The sequence below is a fragment of the Podarcis filfolensis genome (assembly GCF_964270895.1).
Source record: "Podarcis filfolensis genome assembly, chromosome: 12".
NCBI classification, from domain to species: domain Eukaryota; kingdom Metazoa; phylum Chordata; class Lepidosauria; order Squamata; family Lacertidae; genus Podarcis; species Podarcis filfolensis.
Window position 1 is genome coordinate 29719502 of NC_139614.1, and position 18913 is coordinate 29738414.

The following is an 18913-nucleotide window of genomic DNA, read 5'->3' on the forward strand; positions in this document are numbered from 1 at the left end:
TCAAACCTTGTTGAAGTGGGAGGGCTACATTCAAGGAAAAGGAGTGAAGGGACCTCATATCAGGGGAGGGAATGTTTGAGAGAGAAAAGTCCATAGAAGCCAATAGGACAATCATCTCCATCTTAAATACATTGGCTTGGAGCTCTATTCCCAGTAACTACAAGCCAGAACGACCAGGACCAATGCAGTCTGGCTGCCAACCATTGTGAAGTCAATGGGATGTGCAAGCTCGATGCATTTACACGGGAGCAACTCCCATGGTTTGTGAATGGCCCACTTAACACTATGGGAGCTCGTTCCGATTAAATCAATGTGTTCGGGCGATTTATATGTGGATGGGCCTTTTGCAGTGCTTAGTGAGATAAGACGCGAACGCTGGAGAACTTCTGGGGAAGCCAGTCACACATTCAAACCCTCCAGTTCTTCCCCTTTAAGGGAGAGACTGGCTGTGTTTACTCCGCTCTCGCATAGAGCGTGCCTTCCCACCTTGCGTACTTGAGCCAGGCATCGCTGCATACAGGCTAAGTTTATCGGGAAGCCAGTGCCACTGTGTACTCTGAACTTGCCAAATGTCTTCGGTAGAACTTCTCAAAAAAAAAAAAAAATTGGAGAGGGGAGGTGCCAAATTCCGGTTTATAGATTGGGTTGGCTGGCTGGCTGGAAGTGTCAGCAAGCATAGCATTTCCACAACCTCATATATTCACCCAGAAGCAAAACAGTCCCACGGAAGTTGGTGCAACGGCTGATGATGGGCAGGATCGAAGCTCTAATGGAGGCGAAATGGAACGTCGCCTTGTTAACTTGCGCATCGTATTGGGAACCCTCCGCCCTCTCGATCCTATGCGTAATAGCAGCAGCAGCAGACCTCGATTAGCTCGCGTCCGTCATTGAGGCTGGAGATCTTGGTGGTAGTGGCGGCAGGGAGGCCGCCTGGCATTTCCTCCCATCAATCTGACAGAGCCAACTCAGGAAATGGCTGGTAATATTCATCGGGGGAGCACTTTCATTAAACGTAATTCATTCGACTTTCACAATAAATTGAGTGACATCCTTACGGCAGAACCTTTTTATCCTTGATGAAGTGCTTGCCAAGCTTTTGCAAAAAAAAGAGGGGGGGGAGCGAGGAGGAAGAAGCTTCCTCCAAGCAGAGTCGTCAACATGTCAATCTGCCGCATAAAAAATGGCTCAAGTCCTATTTACCAAGCACCCAGGGGGGTGCTTTAAATGCTGACTTACAAGAGCCGGTTGTGAGTTAAACTGACTGGCAAATCACCCGGCGAGCTTCGCCCAAACTACTACTAGGAGGAAGGAAGGACGGGACAAGAGATCCTAAACGGGGTGGGGGACAGAGCTTGCGAAATCGGCGATTCCCAGCAAGGGGGTGACTAACCTGCTTAGCCTCTGACTGCCATCGCTAATAAGGAAAATGGCTTTTCTATTAATAATAATAATAATAATAATAATAATAATAATAATAATATTCAGTCTAGAGGCAAGGCGGGCTGCACAAGGGCTAAAATGAGCTTCTCATTACTCCTAGCTCGGAAGATTTAGCTAATCACTTAGACTGAGAGCTGCTGTCTCTGTAGAAGTAGGTACCCCTCTCTGAACATTCAAAATAGTTGGGGGGCGGGATGGAGAGGGGGGCTAGCCCAGCTCGCCTCAGTGCTCCTTCAGGTACCCGAGTCTGTGCTGATTTAGAAGAGAAAGAGGCGATGTTAACACACCTGGAAAACTACTCTTCCGCCCCCACGCCCCATTTTTAAAAGGTGGGTGTGAACAGAAATAACATCGGCTAGTCTTCGGCTGCAGTATCCCGGGAACTAATTCGGGAGTAAGTCCCACACCGAACACCGTGGGGCTTGCTTCCACCAAGTAACCCTATCAAGGCTCGAGCCGCTTGGAGTTTTACTTAGGAGTAGGCTCCGTTGGAATCAATGGGCCTATGCGATGGTGAAAGTTGGTCCACATATATATATAAAAATATATATCCCACAGTCTCACTGCATATTTACGATAAACCGCTTGATTCAGAAGAGGGGGTGAAATAAGGTGAATAAGCAGACGTAAATAAGACCCCAAAGAAATAAAACTCAAAGAAAATGCTCCAATTTATCCTCAAAAAGAGACAGCGAGAGCGTGCTGAGGTGGTTCTGTTGACTGTGAGAATTTACATGGATTTCCTGGTATAAAAACAAGACATTGAGAGGATACAGAAAGAGTATATTGATCAGTTTAGATATAAGACAACCTGTATCCTACAGCATGTGTTGAGTCTAAATAGCTCGTGTGCACGTGTTGTATATGTAGGAATACACAATCACCATGTACCCTTAGTCCTAGACAGATCATTTTCTACATACGCATGCCTGTCTCCTGTTGCTACATTGTTCAAACTCAGTCTTCCTAGGAGATTTCTGCTCCTAGAAAATTTAAGCTGCTTCTTTCTTTCTTTCTTTCTTTCTTTCTTTCTTTCTTTCTTTCTTTCTCCCCAAACTTCCCAACACAAATAAATGAAAACAAATTGTTGCCACCGTGTTGTGTGAGATGCCCAATATACAACCAGCGCCACGATTTGTTTTGATCTTTCTTTTTCCACCTGCAAAGTACAGCAAATCGCTTCAAAAAGAAGAAAGAGCGGGGGAAACAAGCCAGTAATAGCCAAATGCTTTCAGCGCCAAGAAAAGAACAGAAAAAACCCTTTGAAAACCCGTGTAAAGAATGGTTAGTGGAGGACAATGCTTGCCTGGTTGGGGATGGTCTCCCTGCAGTCTGAGGGAGATGCTTACCTAGCTTGGAAGAAGGAGGAAGGATGGGGTGGGCACATTCCGCCCTTAGGTTGACGTTTACCAGGAAGAAAAAAATGACCACAATCGAGGCCAGACTGAACAGAGCGACACCAACTCTAGAATCTGCAGCTGGGGAGCAGGTAATAGAGGCAGTCGCGAGTCTTAAGGCATTCTGAGTGACACCACCACCAGCCCTCGACTTGTCTCTCACAGCACAACATGCACCTGGCTTTAGCAACAGGCCACCCCAAAACGGCATGAATCAGGAATACGTATGTACACTTCATTCAAACCCTGAGGTTAAACAGGTAAGCTGGGTAATCTTCGCAATTCATATAGAAGAAGGTACACGATGCTGCCTGGTGTTATACACACACACACACACAGAGAGAGAGAGAGAGAGAGAGAGAGAGAGAGAGAGAGAGAGAGAGTCTCATACAGAGATGTAGAGATGTAATAACCTAATACAGTCGAGTGTTTTCAAGAATGCACATTTCCTCCCGTTTCTTACACCAGTTTATGATTCTGGATCAGAAACCTCTTCCTCCCTCCCTCTGCCTCTCTCCTATGCAAACCCATCCGTCACCTAGGAAAGAGCAGGTTCTGGAATGGACGTCCCGTTGGGTGGCCTTGAGGTCTTCGAGTCCAACCATGAGAGCTAAACGGAGTTTTGGTGTTCCTAAATATGTATGATAGGTGCGGCGCTAAACGCACTTACTCAGAAGTTTCACTTGAAGTCTATAGGGCTTACTTCCAAGCAAAGGTGTGGGACACACAGCGAAACTGGCTAGCGCCAAGTCATGTTGGGGATGGCAGCTCAGAATTTGAGCATGGAGCTGAAATAGGGGTGTCGCTGGCTTCATTGGGCTTTGAATCAAGCTGTGGAGTAATTCAGCCTTGGACGCACGCGCGCACACTCCTAAGTACAGTAATAAATGCAATTTACCCCGACAGGGTACGTTGCTTCAAGGTTCGAGAGTGGTAGATACACGGCCTAAACTAAATGTAGGAGAGAGGAAATGAAGGACAAATAAAATGGTCTTCCTCCACTCACCCACCCAACTTCCACCTGTCCTTTCTCGCCTTCCTGTGAACAATTAGATCTGGAGAGAAATCTTTGCGAGATCAGGGGTTTATCGAGCGAAGAGGTCGGTTTGGATGGCTTGGCACGATCAGCGTTTTTTAAAAAATCCGCGGTTCATTCACACGACCGCACTGGACATCTAGAACAAAACAAGTGTTGTGTCAACCGACTCCTAAGACCACCCCGCGCCAAATGTGCGATGGAAAAGCACGCCTCGGTGCTTTAAATATTTGCATGCAATTCTCCGAAAATGTAGGCCTTCCCGTCCCAAATATGTAGTACAGAAAGCAAGTTATTCATTCTTGTGCCAATGGCAAGAGAAGCGATGTCGCTGTTTTGACCCGCTCTTAAGATTTCTGGAGTGACCGGCGAGCGTCAAAATAGGAGGGATAGCGCCGCACCTTTGGCCAGACTTGGAGCCTATCCCGGAGAGAAATGTTCTCAGCTACGGTCTCCGCTTTCCTTTGCCTCCTCCCTCACCCCTTCAAGAAAAAAAAAAAAGAAAGAGGGGAGACGCTGCCACAGACACACACAATGCTTCTGAAGTATATTGATCGCTCTAAACCAAAACATCGCCGACAGCCCAGTTCACACAAGCCAGCGCGCCGGTTTAAATCCCACTCAGATCAGCGATGCGAACGCATAGATTTAAAGCAATAATATTAATGAAAAAGTCCAACCGGTTTCACAGAAATTTGCTTCATGTGTTTGGGATAGATATGAAAGAGTTTACAATCAGCTTGGAAGCAATCCTGAGTTTAGCCTGCGGTCCTGTGTAGATTGACTTGACGGCAAGTCCCATTGAAGTCAGAGGGATTTCTCTCCCAGTAAAAACGTGCCACATACTAGGATGCTTAAACGTATAATTTCGAGTAGTGTGTCTAGGACAGAGAAAATAGCATTGTAGATGTACAGGCACATTTTATACAGCCACACATTGCAAATAGATACAAGTGTGTGCATTTCATATATGAAACAGATAGCATATGATGTGTTGTCATGCTCTCTCTGAATGTCTCTCTATAAACCGTTCTATACCTTAACCTGTGAGCTGTATATAGAACCTACATTATATTATCACATATCAAGGTATGGAGCGCATAGATCTATTTATAGCTACTATATACATCACACACAAGTTCCATTCTATGACTCTGCTGGAAAATGTCCAGAAATGACATCAGACTCCAGTTGCCGTTTAGGAATTATTCCAGCGCTCCAATAATCCATCTCATTCTCTTCCACCACTGGAAGCGTCAAGGTCAACCACAATATATATGACCGTCTGTGTTCATATACCGGCATGTTTGCTGCATCATTTCTTTGGCATTTTTAAAACTGGGGGGGGGGGGAAGGGGGTAGACTCCAAAAACCCATCGGAAGAAAATCGGTTTAAGGGGTGGGGAGGCCCCAAGATAAACAGCTCAGCTATTCAGCATACTCTTGGGGTTCCTATCGCCCAATTGTGTAAAGAAATCAGAAATACGTTTTAAGCCCCAAATAGGTCCAAGCAGATATCGAGAGAATCGCGAGTAGGCCAAAGAAACCTTAAAGCTTGTTGAACGGGGACCGTTTCGTGAATTCCCTTTAAAAAATCTAAGAAGGACAGCAGCTATCCGGAGAGTCACTGACAAAAGCATTCTTGGGTTTAACTGAATGCATATCATCCACCAGGCCTGTCCACACATTCCTAGTCATTTGAGTTCCGTCTGTTTCAGCGGTGACCTCTTGCCATTTTCCTGTTAGCAGGCGGAGTGGCCCGGATTCCTGTCCACACTAAATACAAAAGCACGGGCGTTGCACCGACTGACTGCAGCGTGGTTGCAATGCAGTTGACAGAGGTGGGGAACGGTGAGATCCAGACTAGCTTCTCCCACGTCCTGCTACTGAGAGGTAAACGTATTCTTTAAAAAAAAGGGGGGGGAAGTATTCCTATCGCCCGAATCCCCCAGAAACACAGATTTGAGATCCTGTTCCATCTACGCTGTGTTTATACGTCCCAAGCGTAAACCGATTCTCCATGAAAACGGATCTCTCCGTTTTCGCCTCCCTCACTCCATTTGGCTTCAATTCTACAAGGCGGTCCTATCCTGTCACCCTATAGATCCATCTAGGAAGAAGCAAAACCTAACACCTTGTTGGTTCCTGTGGTTGATTAAAGCTTTGAATCAAAGCTTCGCGGTTGACGGCTAATATCAGGCTTAGCACAGGATAGTTAGTCCCTAAGAAAACTCAAGGAATATGCAGAGCAAGTATCAACGGGCTACTATATCGACTTGCAAATAAAGTCGTAGATCAGCCTGCGGAATCCTATACGAAGCCCTCTCTCAGCTGACAACCGCCCTAAACTGTTGCTGATTTTCAATTTGCATTCAGTCACATTTCGCATTGTTTTGAAAACTCTTTCTTTCCCTTCCTCTTCTTTCCCCCGCTTGCCAAATCCTGGTTGGGGGTAGGGAGGGAGGGGGGGGCGAGGGAGAAGGCATTCAGGTAATGAAGTCTGTAACTAAACGGTAATTGAATCAGCATAATTTGCACACTGAATGGTTTTCAAATGCTCCCAGTTTACAATTAAAGGAGAATTAATGCGCTTGTTTTCAGCCTGCCGCGCATTAGAATAAATCCCGCGCCGTTGTTGCCATGAGTGGGAAAGAGTTTAAGTGCCAACAAACCCAGGGCGGGAGGAGGAAGAGGGGGAGAGAACCACGCAGCTTATTGATCTTGCGCCTGGATGGGAGAGATTACGTGTGTTGGAGTTCTCTGACCCCCACCTATTTAAAAATAAATAAATCAGAGAGCGGTGCAATGGCGCCATGCGCGCACACAACACACCCCCATAGGTGACCAAATGACCCTTTCAAGGATGCATAGCCAGTCAAGGCTTCCTAGGTCGCTGGCCCCCAAATAACATTGGGGGGGTAGTTCTTGACATCGTTCTGCGGATCTTGGAGGGGCCTCCATCCTCACCTCTATTGGGGGGGGGCGGAATCCGAATGAATAGAAACCAGAATAATGTTGTTCTTCTTAAAAATAAATAAATCCCCAAGACTTCTTGACTTCTAAACTGTGGCTCCGGTCTATTTGTAGGGGGAAGGCAGTGTTACAGCAGGTGATGGCACGCCAGAGCGCTTGTTCCCGTCTGCAAGGGCTGCCCCTGCGTTCACCTGCTCCCCCCCCCCCAAGGTGTCCTGAGCGGGGCTGAGACTGGCGCGCACCGCCCTCCAGCGGCCAAGAGCTGCAACCGCAGACCAGTAGCGCAAGGAAGAGGCTTCTTACAGAGAGGGTAAAAAAAAAAAAAAAAAAAACCGAGTTGCCCCGGTTGGTTTTCAAGGTTTGTATGCGTGTAGAACCACACCATTTTTTTCAGCCAGCACCAGGCGCTTCTTTTTCATTATTCCCCGTCCGGCCTGATCCTAGACCGTTTTTCCAACCTGAAAGCCGATCACTCTCGATCCCCTTGCTCAGAAAGCAGATGACGGTCTCTGTGCTTATCTGTGGATCGTTGTGAGCTGGATCCCAGGAGGAGATCCCAGGTTGTGTGGTTTCCCGTCCCCTCTGGTCATCTGTTTGTGCCACGGGACTGATTCAGTGGAATTTAGGTGGTTTGGTTTGACGTGGCCCGGGGGGGTGCGGTAAGTGCTAGGTGGTGTCTATACCTGGATGTTGACACCTGTGCATGACGGAAAAGCCCCCTAAAGGGTGTGCGTGTGCTGTGAGAGCTATCCCCTCCTCTCATCACCTGGATCGCCGGCACCACCGAAAACTTCCCCTCTTGCCCCGAGGAGAGCTGAAGACACCTTGGGGACACAACAACTGACCCCCCACCCACCCAGGGGTCACAAGGAGCTAGGCAGATAGAGGAGGTGAGATACCCACGACATAGCCCAAGTTGTCACTTCACAGAGTTTATGATCGGGCAAGAAGGGTCCCTCGCGGATTTGAACTAGCTCTAGCGCGTGTCAGAGAGAGACCCCGGGTATTACACCTTGCTGTCTACACTGGACTTTTTTTTTTTTTTGGACCGCCGGCTTGGTCTCCCGTATGAACGGATGGAGCTCCAATTGGTAGATCGTGGAAGAAAAAAGTTTTGCCGGAGTTCTCTCTCCTAACCACCCCTGCCAAGCCCCGCTCGTCAAGCTTTCCAAGAGACGCTGTGGCAACGTCCTTGAATTGATCTTCTCACCTTCTCGCACGCCTACAGTAAGGTTGCCAAACTTCCGTCGAACCCACAGTCACCCAAAACGCGCACTCCGTCCACCAACAAATGAATAAAAAATGGGAAAACACACCCCACGGGAGACGGAGACGAGGGGAGAAAGCTGGAAGGAGTCTCTCAAAACAGTCTCTCCACCCTTTGGCTCGGTAGGGCTGGAGCCAGTGGGTCTACTCGTGAATAAGTGAGGCGAGCCGCAAGGCCTTTGCTCGGGGTTCTCCTGCCCTCCACCCAAACCAGCCCAAGTTAGTGTGCGGGGCGGGGGGGGGAGAGAAAGCGGGAGGGAGGGAGGCTCCTTGCAAAACTTACCAGGTAGAGTGCTGGTTGCAACAGAAGCACCGCGTACCAGTACACAGGCTGCATCCTCCCAGCTCAAACTTCCACAGCGTTGCCTTCGCTTGCTCTTTGTTCCTCCAGGAACATAGATCCACCTGACATCCACTTTATAGAACCAGGAGAGCTCGCGCCAGCCTAGACCAAAAAGGAAATTATAGACTCCATGACCGCAAAACGCGAGGTGAGGGCTTCGAGGTGGGGGGAGCGAGAGAGAGAGAGAGAGCAGAGGGAGGGGCGCGACACACACACACACACACGGACCCGAAGAGGGCAGGGAAGTGAGGGGGGGCGCTGAGCAATGAAGGACTCAGATCAGAGTTAATCCATTTACAGGGCAGAGGGCGGGGTGAGAAGGGCTTCGCGCCGCGCGGGCCAAGCTACTACCCCTAAGCTGCGGAGTGACTTCGGAGCAAGGGAGGTGCAGAATGACAGGACTGGGCAGGGGCGGGGTGGGGATCCAGAGCTGACTGCTTATTCTTGTAAGGAAGATGGGGACGGCTGGTGCATCATCGCCAGCGCAGACACCCCAGATATGAGAGAGAGAGAGACTCACACGCAGCCAGGCGCGTGGAAGGTAAAGGAGGAGGGGGCGAGGGATGGAGCTTAGTCTAGGGTCTCGGATCAAGCCCCAGATCCAGGCTCCAGGCTAAAGGTGCCCCAGAGGTGCCAAGGGGTGCTCGGGCGCGCACATACGCCTCCTTCCTGCGCCCCGTCTCCGCGCAAACGCGCGCGCGCACACACACACACACAGATCCCTCGCCCGTCTCCCAACTCCCGTCTCTGCCTCCGCCAGCTCGCCCTCAACCCACGGCGGAGCTCCCAGCACCCCGCCCCTCGTTTCCTTCCCAACAAAAAAAAAAGGGAAGGAAAATCAGATCCGATTTCCTTCCTCCCCACCTCCCACAAAAACAAGAGTAGACGGGGCTACCTACTGCATGGAGGGTCCGAAAGCAGGCGCCGATCTCTGGCAATAGTCCATGGGAAGAGGAGAGGCGAGGCGAGGAGAGAGGGAAGCAAGCAAGCTACAGGGTCTCGGCAGCAGCGCCCAGGGCTGCGCGAGGATCCCCGCCTCGGCGCGGCTGCTGCTGCTGCTGCTGCTCCATGCTGTGGCCAGCGGGGTCCCGCGGAAACAGGCGCCCCCGCGGAGCCAGCCTGCGCAAGGGAGGCGCCCCGCGGACGGGCACGGCGGCAGGAAACTTCGCCAAGGAGGGAGGAGAAGAAGGCGGCCCGGAGCGCACGACCGCTTCCTATCGTCTCTGTCTTGGCACAGAGGCAGTCCGGGCGTGCCGAGCGATTTGTCTCTTGCAAAAAAAATAATAAGAAGAAGGACTTCTTGGCTGCTCCTTGTTGCCTTCTTCTTTTTAACTTTGGACAAGGGATGAAGCAGCCCAGCTGCAAAGCCCTCGGCCGATCATCCCTTCCAGGGCAAAGCGAGGCTGCAGAAGGAGGCCGGCGCTGGAGGAGGAGAAGCGCCGAAAAGCCGCCTCGAGCGCTGTCCGAGAGTCATTCCAGCTGCGAGGAGGAGCGAGAGAGAAAAGAAGAAGAATCGGCGAGACTTGCGAGAGAGGCAGCCGCGTCCCAGCCTCTCCAAGTCCGACCGGCTGGCTGGCTGGCTGGCGGGCGACGAATCAGAGCCGTGCCAAGGCGCGCTGCGGCGCGCTGCCCTGCCGCTAGGGGGCTCCCTCCGCACGCGGAGCTCCGCGGCTGCGGAGGGAGGAGGAAAAGGACGCGCTGATAGGAAGAAGGGAGAGGGAGAGGGAGAAAGAAAGAGAGCAGGAGAGTTTGCGTCGCTTCCCGCTCTTCAACGCGCACATAAACACACACACCCCGTCCAGGCTCCGGCTTTCCTTCCTTCCTTCCTCTTCTTCTTCAATAGCAATTAATATCCCATGAATATGAATAATGACGTCGCCCTTGGCTCCCGCACAAATAATAAAGCACTTGAAAGAGGAGCTTGATACCTTCCGATGGTTTCCTGGAGATGACTGCAGGGGCTGCGAGATGGCTGGAGAAATGGGGCGTGAAGTCTGGCACCCGAGATAAGAGAAGTTGGGTTACAGGGCCAGGAGAGAGAGAGAGAGAGAGAGAGAGAGAGAGAGAGAGAGAGAGAGAGAGAGAGAGAGATGCTGTCTCTTCTGAGACGGAGGGACTGCCTTTTTTCCAGGGCGGGGCGGGAATTGAGAGACGGGGGAACGGACGGAGTGAGCACTCGGGAATTTTGATTTCTGGGAGCATGGTGTGTCTCGCTGCCCTCCCTGTAGCCAGTGGCGTAGCGTGGGTTGTCAGCACCCGGGGCAAGGCAAGTAATTTGCGCCCCCTAACCCATGGATTTGCGCCCCCTAGCCCATGGATTTGCGCCCCCTAACCCTAACCCCCAGATGTTGCGCCCGGTGCGGCCGGCCCCCCCTGTACCCCCCACGCTACGCCACTGCCTGTAGCACACTCCTCCGGCGGGCTCAGAGGCCTCCCCTAACTCGCTTTAACTCCACGTTAGTTACTTCGGAATCATTACCTCGCCTGCTTCTGTGCTCCGCTCAAGCCAGGGAGATGATAACCCTGGCTTCAGTCAGAGAAGAGCGTTGAAGCCATGGAAGAGCACCGAAAGTATGGAATGAAAAATAAATCTTTCTCCTTGCCCAGTATATACACACACCTCCCCGTACTGGATCAGGGCCACGGCCCCTCTAGTCCAGCGTCCTGTTCTCATAGTGGCCACCCATATGCCCCTACGAAACCCTCAAGTAGGACTTGAACACAAGACTCTCCCCCTGTGGCTTCCAGCAGCTGGTATTCAGAAGCGTTGACTTCCTCCGACATCATGGCTAGCAGCCTCTGAGAAACTTCTTCGTGAATTTGTTCAATCCTCTTTCAAAGCCATCGGAACTGGTGGCCACCCTGTGGGAGGGAGTTCCGTAGTTTATGGAGTCACCAGTCAATGCCGGGGGGTGGGGGGAGGCTGTTTAAAGAAGTCTCAAACTTAAGATGGTGTACCACAGATCAGTTGTCCCATTCTGGAGTACTGTACTAAAGAGTAATCTCTCACATATATTCACTGTTAGTGTATGTCTATGCATCAGGTGGGGATTTAAAAAAAAAAGATTAGTGATTATGGGTTGTAATTCATAGTAAAAAGTGTTTGTGAGAGAGGGAAGGCTGATAAGAAGCCATTAATCTATGAGTATGGATGTCACATCTTGATTTTGGAGGGATGTTTCTCTCTCTTTTCCACTCCAGAAGACATGGACATAGCCAAGGGGGTAGGCAGGGAGGGGCAGCTGCTACCCCCTAAATCAATAAAAATACATAAAAATACATAGCAAACCGAGGTTCTGCCCCCCCCAACAAAAAGCCTGTCCCCCTAACATGCCCATGCCCCAGGCTTGTCAAGGGAGACACAGATTGCTACCTATAGTTACTCAAGAGTTAGTACCACTGAACTCAGGTGGGACTTCCGAGCCGACATGTATAAGATTGCACTGGGTGTTTGTTGTAGCAGGGTGCATATTGGATATCAGCTAAGTGGCCAGAAAGACCTAATAAATCACACACTTGCTGTTCGGGCTACACAAAATCCCACTGCTCTTTCTAAAACAAACAGAAAACCTTGCCTAGAAAGCATTGTAAAACCTAATATTTAGAGTGTTGTTTTTTTCAGGCAGCTCTCATATTTGGCACTTTCCCATTATCATTATTATTATTATTATTATTATTAAAATTCCCACCATCTAGATTTGCGGAGTACAGGGTGCGAGGGGCAGGCTTGGTTTGTATTCATTGACATCTGCCTGCTTGCAAATATGTCTGACTTGTGTACATCTGCTCAGCTGGTTTTTCCCACTCACCATGGGACTATCCCAGAATAAAAGCGATCTAGAATATCCCTGGGGTGTGCATATAAAAGCCTAGGTCCAATTCTGGGCAACTCTGCCTAACATTGGGTTGCAGGTGATCTCTGCCTCAGACCTGGAAGAGCTGCATCATCCTGGGGCTGGGCTGAGGAACCTGTGGTCCTTCCAGAGTTGATAGGCTACAGTTCCCACCCCCCTGGATGTTGACCATGTTTGTTGGGGTTGGTGGCTGACCAAAAATGGAGGGTCATGGACTGGCCACCTTTGCCTTAGCAAAATAGGTCCTACATACAAATGCACATACATTTAAAGCACATGACTTCCCCAGAGAAACTTGGGAACTGTAGTTTGTTAAGAGTCTGGGAACTGTAGCTCTCTGATGGGTAAACTGTAGTTCCCAAGATCCTTGGGGGAAGCCATGTGCTGTAAATGCATGGTTTGTAGGCAGCCATGAGTTTAAAGCACATGACTTCCCTCCAAAGAATCCTGGGAACTGCAGTTTCCCTCTCACTGAGCTACAATTCCCAGCATACCTGACAGACTACAATTCCCAGGAATCCTTTTGAGGAAAAGTCATGTGCATTTGGTGTAAATTGGATGGGCTTTAAATATATGTTGTGGATTTGTAGATGATAGATATAGATAGATGATATAGATAGATAGATAGATAGATAGATAGATAGATAGATAGATGATAGATAGATAGATAGATGATAGATATAGATTTAGATTATCTTTACCTGGGACATACATCATCACCTTGCAGTGCATCCAACTATCTTCATCCTTGATGCCCTGAATGAGAGGTACCTGTTTTCTTATTATCATGATCTTTCATACTTGCTGGTGGGACAAAACGGCTTCAGAGTGAGGGGGAGTGGGGAAGGGAAAAGGGCAATCTTTGGCCTTTGAAATAATCACAATAATTTTGTTAAAAACCAGAGTCCCAGCCTTTGAAGCTGTGGGAGTCTGGCATTTGCTTGGGTAAAGTCTAACAAGCCGAGGCTCAGCCTCCTCTCATTACTTGTTGATGAAGGCTGTGATTTATCATCTTCCAAAGGAGGAAACCAGGAGACAGTCATCCCATGAATGCTCTAGCAGAAAAGAAAAGGACTTCATTTGTCCTGCCAAGTACCTGCTCCCTTGGAACACGTCGGGGTGATTAATACCTCCGCTTGACATTTTGATACTAATCTCTAAAATATTGTTTCAACTCAGAGGCCTTGCTTCAGAACATTGTAATAAAAAAACGCTGATTGGTGATTTAAAGGCCTTTAAGATAAACTCTGCTGGAATCTGGATGTGACCAGGATGAAGGCCATGATGGGGACTTTTCTCAGCCTTGAGTGTGGAACCCCCTATTCTGGTGCCCTGAACCCACCAGAAAACAACTTAATTTGTACAGTCAGGCTCCAGCCTTGTCTATTTCATGTTCCTAAGAGCCCTGGGTAATGGCCAAGCTAATATCCCTCACCACTAAAGGGTAGATGAACAACCCTCTCCTTGGGAAAAAGAGTCACTGATTAATGACAGGAAGTCAAGTTGATAAAATAAGCCATCATTCCTACTATTCCCAAAGTTCAGGTCATGATGTCACTGCTCATGTGGCCAGAACGGTCACACACAAGAATGAGGTATCAGCAGCTTTGAGGGAACCCAAGGCTTTTGCAGTAGTACAAAAAAATATTTATTAGATCATAGAATTGTAGAGTTGGAAGGGATCACGAGGGTCATCCAATCCCTTGGAGGTGGTGGTTGTTTTGTCCAGTCTAGGGCTCAAACCCACAACCTTGAGGTTAAGAGTCTCATGCTCTACTGACTGAGCTATAGGAGGGGAAGAAAAACCAAAAAAGGGAGAGGGAACTCTCCCAAAGCAGCCACATGTGGACTGAGCATGCTCAGTGGTCACTAAATGCTGGCTGGCTGACGGCTGGGGAGGGGCCATGGAATGGAGTGGCTGGAACTCAGAACAGGAGCATTCCACAAGGCAACATTTTAAAGGTCCTACTTAGATTCCTAGAGTTAGAAGGGATCTTGTCTAGTCCACACCCTCAATACTGGAACTCCCTGCCACAGGTTTCCACCCCTGCAGTAAAATATTGTAGTGATTAATATTATATTTATATGAAAATTTCCCTGCGTACTTCAAGTTATTTGTATACATTCTCCTAGGACCATTTTCAATAGCTCTGTATTGTGTCTATGGTTTTGTTTTTGTTTTTTTAGCAAATACTGTATTTCCTGGCACTTTTTAATCTTATTGAACGAATCACGAGGACTAGGAAATTGATTCGAATGAAAGCTGAAATTCTTAATCATCCAATGGGGCAATCGGAGTCAAATGGCTCTTGGCACAATTTCAAATTGGCTGTTGACCTGAATTGTTGCCAGACATTGCCTCATGGTGAGAAAAGCGTAGGCTGCTTGTCATTGATTTAAGAGTAAAATACAATCCTTTTAATTGTGTCAGCCAGTGTCAGACAGGTTGTGTACATGCTATACCCAGGCACTGAATTCAGCTTTTGACGTGCCACCAGAAACATAGTGCTTTGAACATAGTGTTTTGGTAGCACACCAAAATCTTCCTTCCTTCCTTCCCTCACTCCTTCCCTCCTTCCCTCCTTCCTTCTGTATTCACAACAACCTGATGAGGTGGGTTAGGCATGGAACTGGTGCCTGGCCCATGGTCACCCCAGAGATCACCATGGCATAGTCATTTGCCCCTGGGTCTCTTCAATCCTAGTCCCCCACTGTAACCCTCACATCTTCCTGGCCCTCTTAACATCACATGCATGGGATTGTTAAGGCAAGCACAGAATTCTATGTGAATCAGGAGTGGCCAACATTCCCCCCCTCATCAAGGACCACATTTGCTCTTGGCCAACCCTCTGACAGCCACAAGCCAACCATGGGCCAGAGCAAAAAAAGAGCACTGTCAAAGTAGGTGTGATTGACCCACACTCAGCCTCACACACACAATGCACGCGTGCACAGATAGACAGACAGACAATTGTGCACATGCAGGCAGACAATGGTACCTGCATGCAGGAAAAGTGTCCCTCCCCATTAGGGTGCTGGAGTGGGGAAAAAATTCCTCTCCATCTCCCTCTTCTCCACTCTGCTGCTGCAGCACTCTAGCAGGGAGAATGACAAGTGTCCCTTCCCCCACTCCACCAAATAACGTAATGTCATGGTGGAGTGGGATGATTTATCTGCATCCCCATCATAGTGCTGGACTGGGCAGAAACATCTCTGTCCAGCCCAGTGCTATGGTGAAAATGGCAATAAATCTACTCATCCCCGCAAAGTGGGCTACCAGGGAAAGCTTGGCAGGGTGGATGAGGTCTCCTGGTCCACCTGAATGCCTTATGCATTCAAGATGCTCAGTTGCAATGCTGGACTACAACTCCCATCATCCCTAATTGGTCATTGGGCTGGGGCTAATGGGAGCTGGAGTCCAACAATCAGAGGGCTGCAGGTTCCACACCTCGGATTTAAATGGAGAGGCGTGTGCCCTATCACCCATGCCATTTCCCCCTCCAATGGAAACCCTTTTTTAAAAATGTGTTTGCCTAGCTTTGGAATTGTAGAGCAGGGGTGTTTACTTGGAAGTAAGCTTCAGTGATTGTAATGGAACTTACTGCTGAAGTGTGCCTATATCGTTCCAGGCATTCTGATTTAAATTGGTCTCTGAAGTGAGCTCAGAAAGAAGGGGGAATGAGACAATCTGTATAATTCAGAACTACAGACCAGATTTAAATCAGTTTAGCTTCATTGACTTCAAGGGAGAATCACAACAACGAAGCAGCTGGGAAGTTAAGTTGTGTGAAAATCTAGAGTAACTTTTCATTCCTATCCTTTTGTGGGGGGGACGGACCAATCTTGGGAAGTGAGCAAAAAAAAACCCTGGAGTCTGCCTCTATTACTGAAGAAATGCAGGTTTAAATGGAAAGTGTCTTATATCTTAACAAAGAAGGACAGGAGGGTCAGAGGAGATTTGGAAGTTGCCTTGGATTCAGACAATGGGTCCATTTACAGCAGTGTCTACAGCAATGTCTCTCTAGGGTTTTAGGCAAAGGTCTGTCCGAACCATTCCTAGATATATGAGGGACCTTCAGGATGCAAAGCAGATGCTTGACCACCAGTGGAGGCTGCTGCCCATTGGGTGAAGACAGGGAGGGCAAGAGTAGATAAAGCCAATGGCAGGCAGAGCTGGAGTCATTGATAGGTAGACCCAACTAATGCTGGTTTTGTCCCCACCCATCTCCTTGTTGTGTTTTATCAAGGCAATGGTGAAATTTAGGAGGATGAGACTGACCTTGACTGTGCTAATGTTTGAATGGTTGTAAGCAAGGAGATGTTATGGACTGGTTGGATGCAGAAGAGTGGCAGGAAGAACCAGCTGGGGAACCACCAAGGGGAAAAGGCTCAGAAAAGGTAGTGATGGTGGTGGGACACCATCTGAGTGGTCAGAGGGAGAAGACTGGGAAGAAGAGGTGTCAGAAGCTGAAAAGGTAACAGGACTTGCTGTAGTCCCACCCAAGTGAACTTTAATACCCTGTTCTAATGGGCAAAAAAAATCTTAATTGCTCATGGGGTCTGAGCTGGTTGTGACTCATGACTGACCAAAAGTGGGACTCTGGCATTGTAGCAGATAGCTCGATGGTGATGCTGATCCCAGAAAGTGGCAGCTGTGAGAAAGGCAAATTCCATGCTAGGGATCATTGGGAAAGGAATTGAAAACAAGACCGATGGCATCATAATGCTGTTATACTAATCTATGGTACAAGTGTATTTGGAATACTGTCTACAGTTCTGGTTACCTCACCTCAAAAAGGATATTGTGGGGTTGGAAAAGGTTCAGAAAAGGGCAGCCAAAATGATAAAGGGGATGGAGTGGCAATGTTCTGAAGAAAGGTTTCAGCATCTGGGACTTTTTAGTTAAGAAAGAGGTAACCTGTTAGAAGTTTATGGAATTATGCATGGCATGGAGAAAGTAGATAAAAGAAAAGTTTTTGCCCTCTCTCATAATACAGGAACTCATGGACATCTAACAAAGCTGAACAAGATTCCAAACAGATAAAAGGAAGTACTTCTTCACTCAGCATTTAGGTAAACTATGGAACTCACTCCCACAGGATTTTGGTTTGATTTTGATTTAATATTTGTATTCCACTTTTCCAGCAACAAATGTTGAGTTCAAAGCAGCTCACAATGATATATACATAAAGCAAACAGCAATAAATTAATCAATAAAATGAATACAATTCAGGAAAACCACAATACTACCAGTAGATGGGTAGCCAGTACAGATGTTTCAAGAATGGTGCCACATTCTCTGTTGGCCATGTGCCCCCAACGACAGTCTGGTTGCGTCATTCTGCACCAGCTGGAGCTCCCAAACCAGGCCTATCCTATCATCACAGATGACTACCAGGTGTATGCCTGTTGAACAAGCAACTTTTATCTAGAGCATATGGGATGGCTCAGTTGGTAGATCATGAGACTATTAATCTCAGGGTCATGGGTTTGAGACTCACGTTGGACAAAAAGATTCCTGCATTGCAGGGGGTTGGACTTGATGACCCTCATGGTCCCTTCCAACTCTGCAGTTCTATGGTCCTGTGTAGGGAAATCTGCATACCTAAGATAAGAATCTTTAAAGGTTGTCAGTGTGATATCATTATACAAGCTGTGCCCTCTTGCCGCCTCTTTAATCCACCCAATTAGCATTTACCACCTAAGAAGACCAAGAATATACCGTTTTATTTTGTAATAAGAGGCAGCCCGATCCACAACCCAATGAAGTAAAACGGTACAACTGACAGCTCAATCCCACCATGTTTACCGAGAGAAGTAAACCCAGCCTGAGTTCAATGGGGCTTACTCCCTACTGCGTCTCCTTGGAATTGTAACTTTATGCCGATATCGCTTCATTGAGTTAAATGACAATGGAAGCCACAACGACCCAATGTATCACCCTAAGCTGCTGCAGTGGCTTGCTCATCTGCAACCAAAGCACAGTGCCACACCAAGGAAGCTTCTCTATCCTCTCCCTTGCTTTATGTTATGGCTCGGTTTTGTGGCTGTTATGAAACAGGCAAAAAAGCTTCATAAAATCCTTCATAATAGCAGATGGTGGGCAACTGGTCCTTCCTTGCCAGAAGAGAAGAAGAGGCTTGCTGGATCAGGCCAGTGGCCCATCTAGTCCAGCATCTGACCAACCAGATGCCTATGGGAAACCTGCAAGCAGGACTTGGGTGCAAGCATTCCTCTGCCTACCTGTGGCTTCCAGCAGCTGATATTCAGAAGCATCCTTGCCTCTGGTTGTGGTGCAGTGAATTTTACATGGCACCAGGGTGAGAGGGATAGTAATGCAGCTGAACTGAAGGCAGCTGTTGTACCAGGCTAGGATGTGGGAGGGGGAGCTGCCACTAACTTGCGAGGACAAAGTGCCTTAGCAGAATGTCATGGACTGGTTGGACACAGAGGAATGGTGGGAGGAACCAGCTGGAAACCACCAAGGGAAGAAGGCTCAGAGCCTGGGGAGTAGTGGTGGGACAGTGATGGAGGGAGGAGGTAGAGGGAGAAGATTTGAAGAAGGAAGCCAAAGAGCTAACAGGGCTTAGTGAGCTGGAAGAGT

General features: G+C 48.4%; 1 protein-coding gene across 3 annotated transcripts in view; it reads right to left on the minus strand.

Moving 5' to 3' along the window:
- The window catches only part of NXPH1 (neurexophilin 1), a 171669-nt gene extending 161143 nt beyond the window's left edge, over positions 1-10526 (minus strand). Inside the window, exons 1-2 of one of the 3 annotated variants that reach the window (XM_083578869.1) lie at positions 9355-10526; positions 8396-8557 (exon numbers count right to left, since the gene is read on the minus strand). In XM_083578869.1, coding sequence (XP_083434995.1) covers positions 8396-8449 — 54 coding nt within the window. In that variant the 5' untranslated portion in view covers positions 8450-8557; positions 9355-10526. Of the gene's footprint in view, positions 1-8395; positions 8558-8975; positions 9168-9350 lie in introns of those variants that run through there. The other 2 variants (XM_083578870.1, XM_083578871.1) reach the window with 2 other exon arrangements.
- Positions 10527-18913: the final 8387 nt, after the last annotated feature.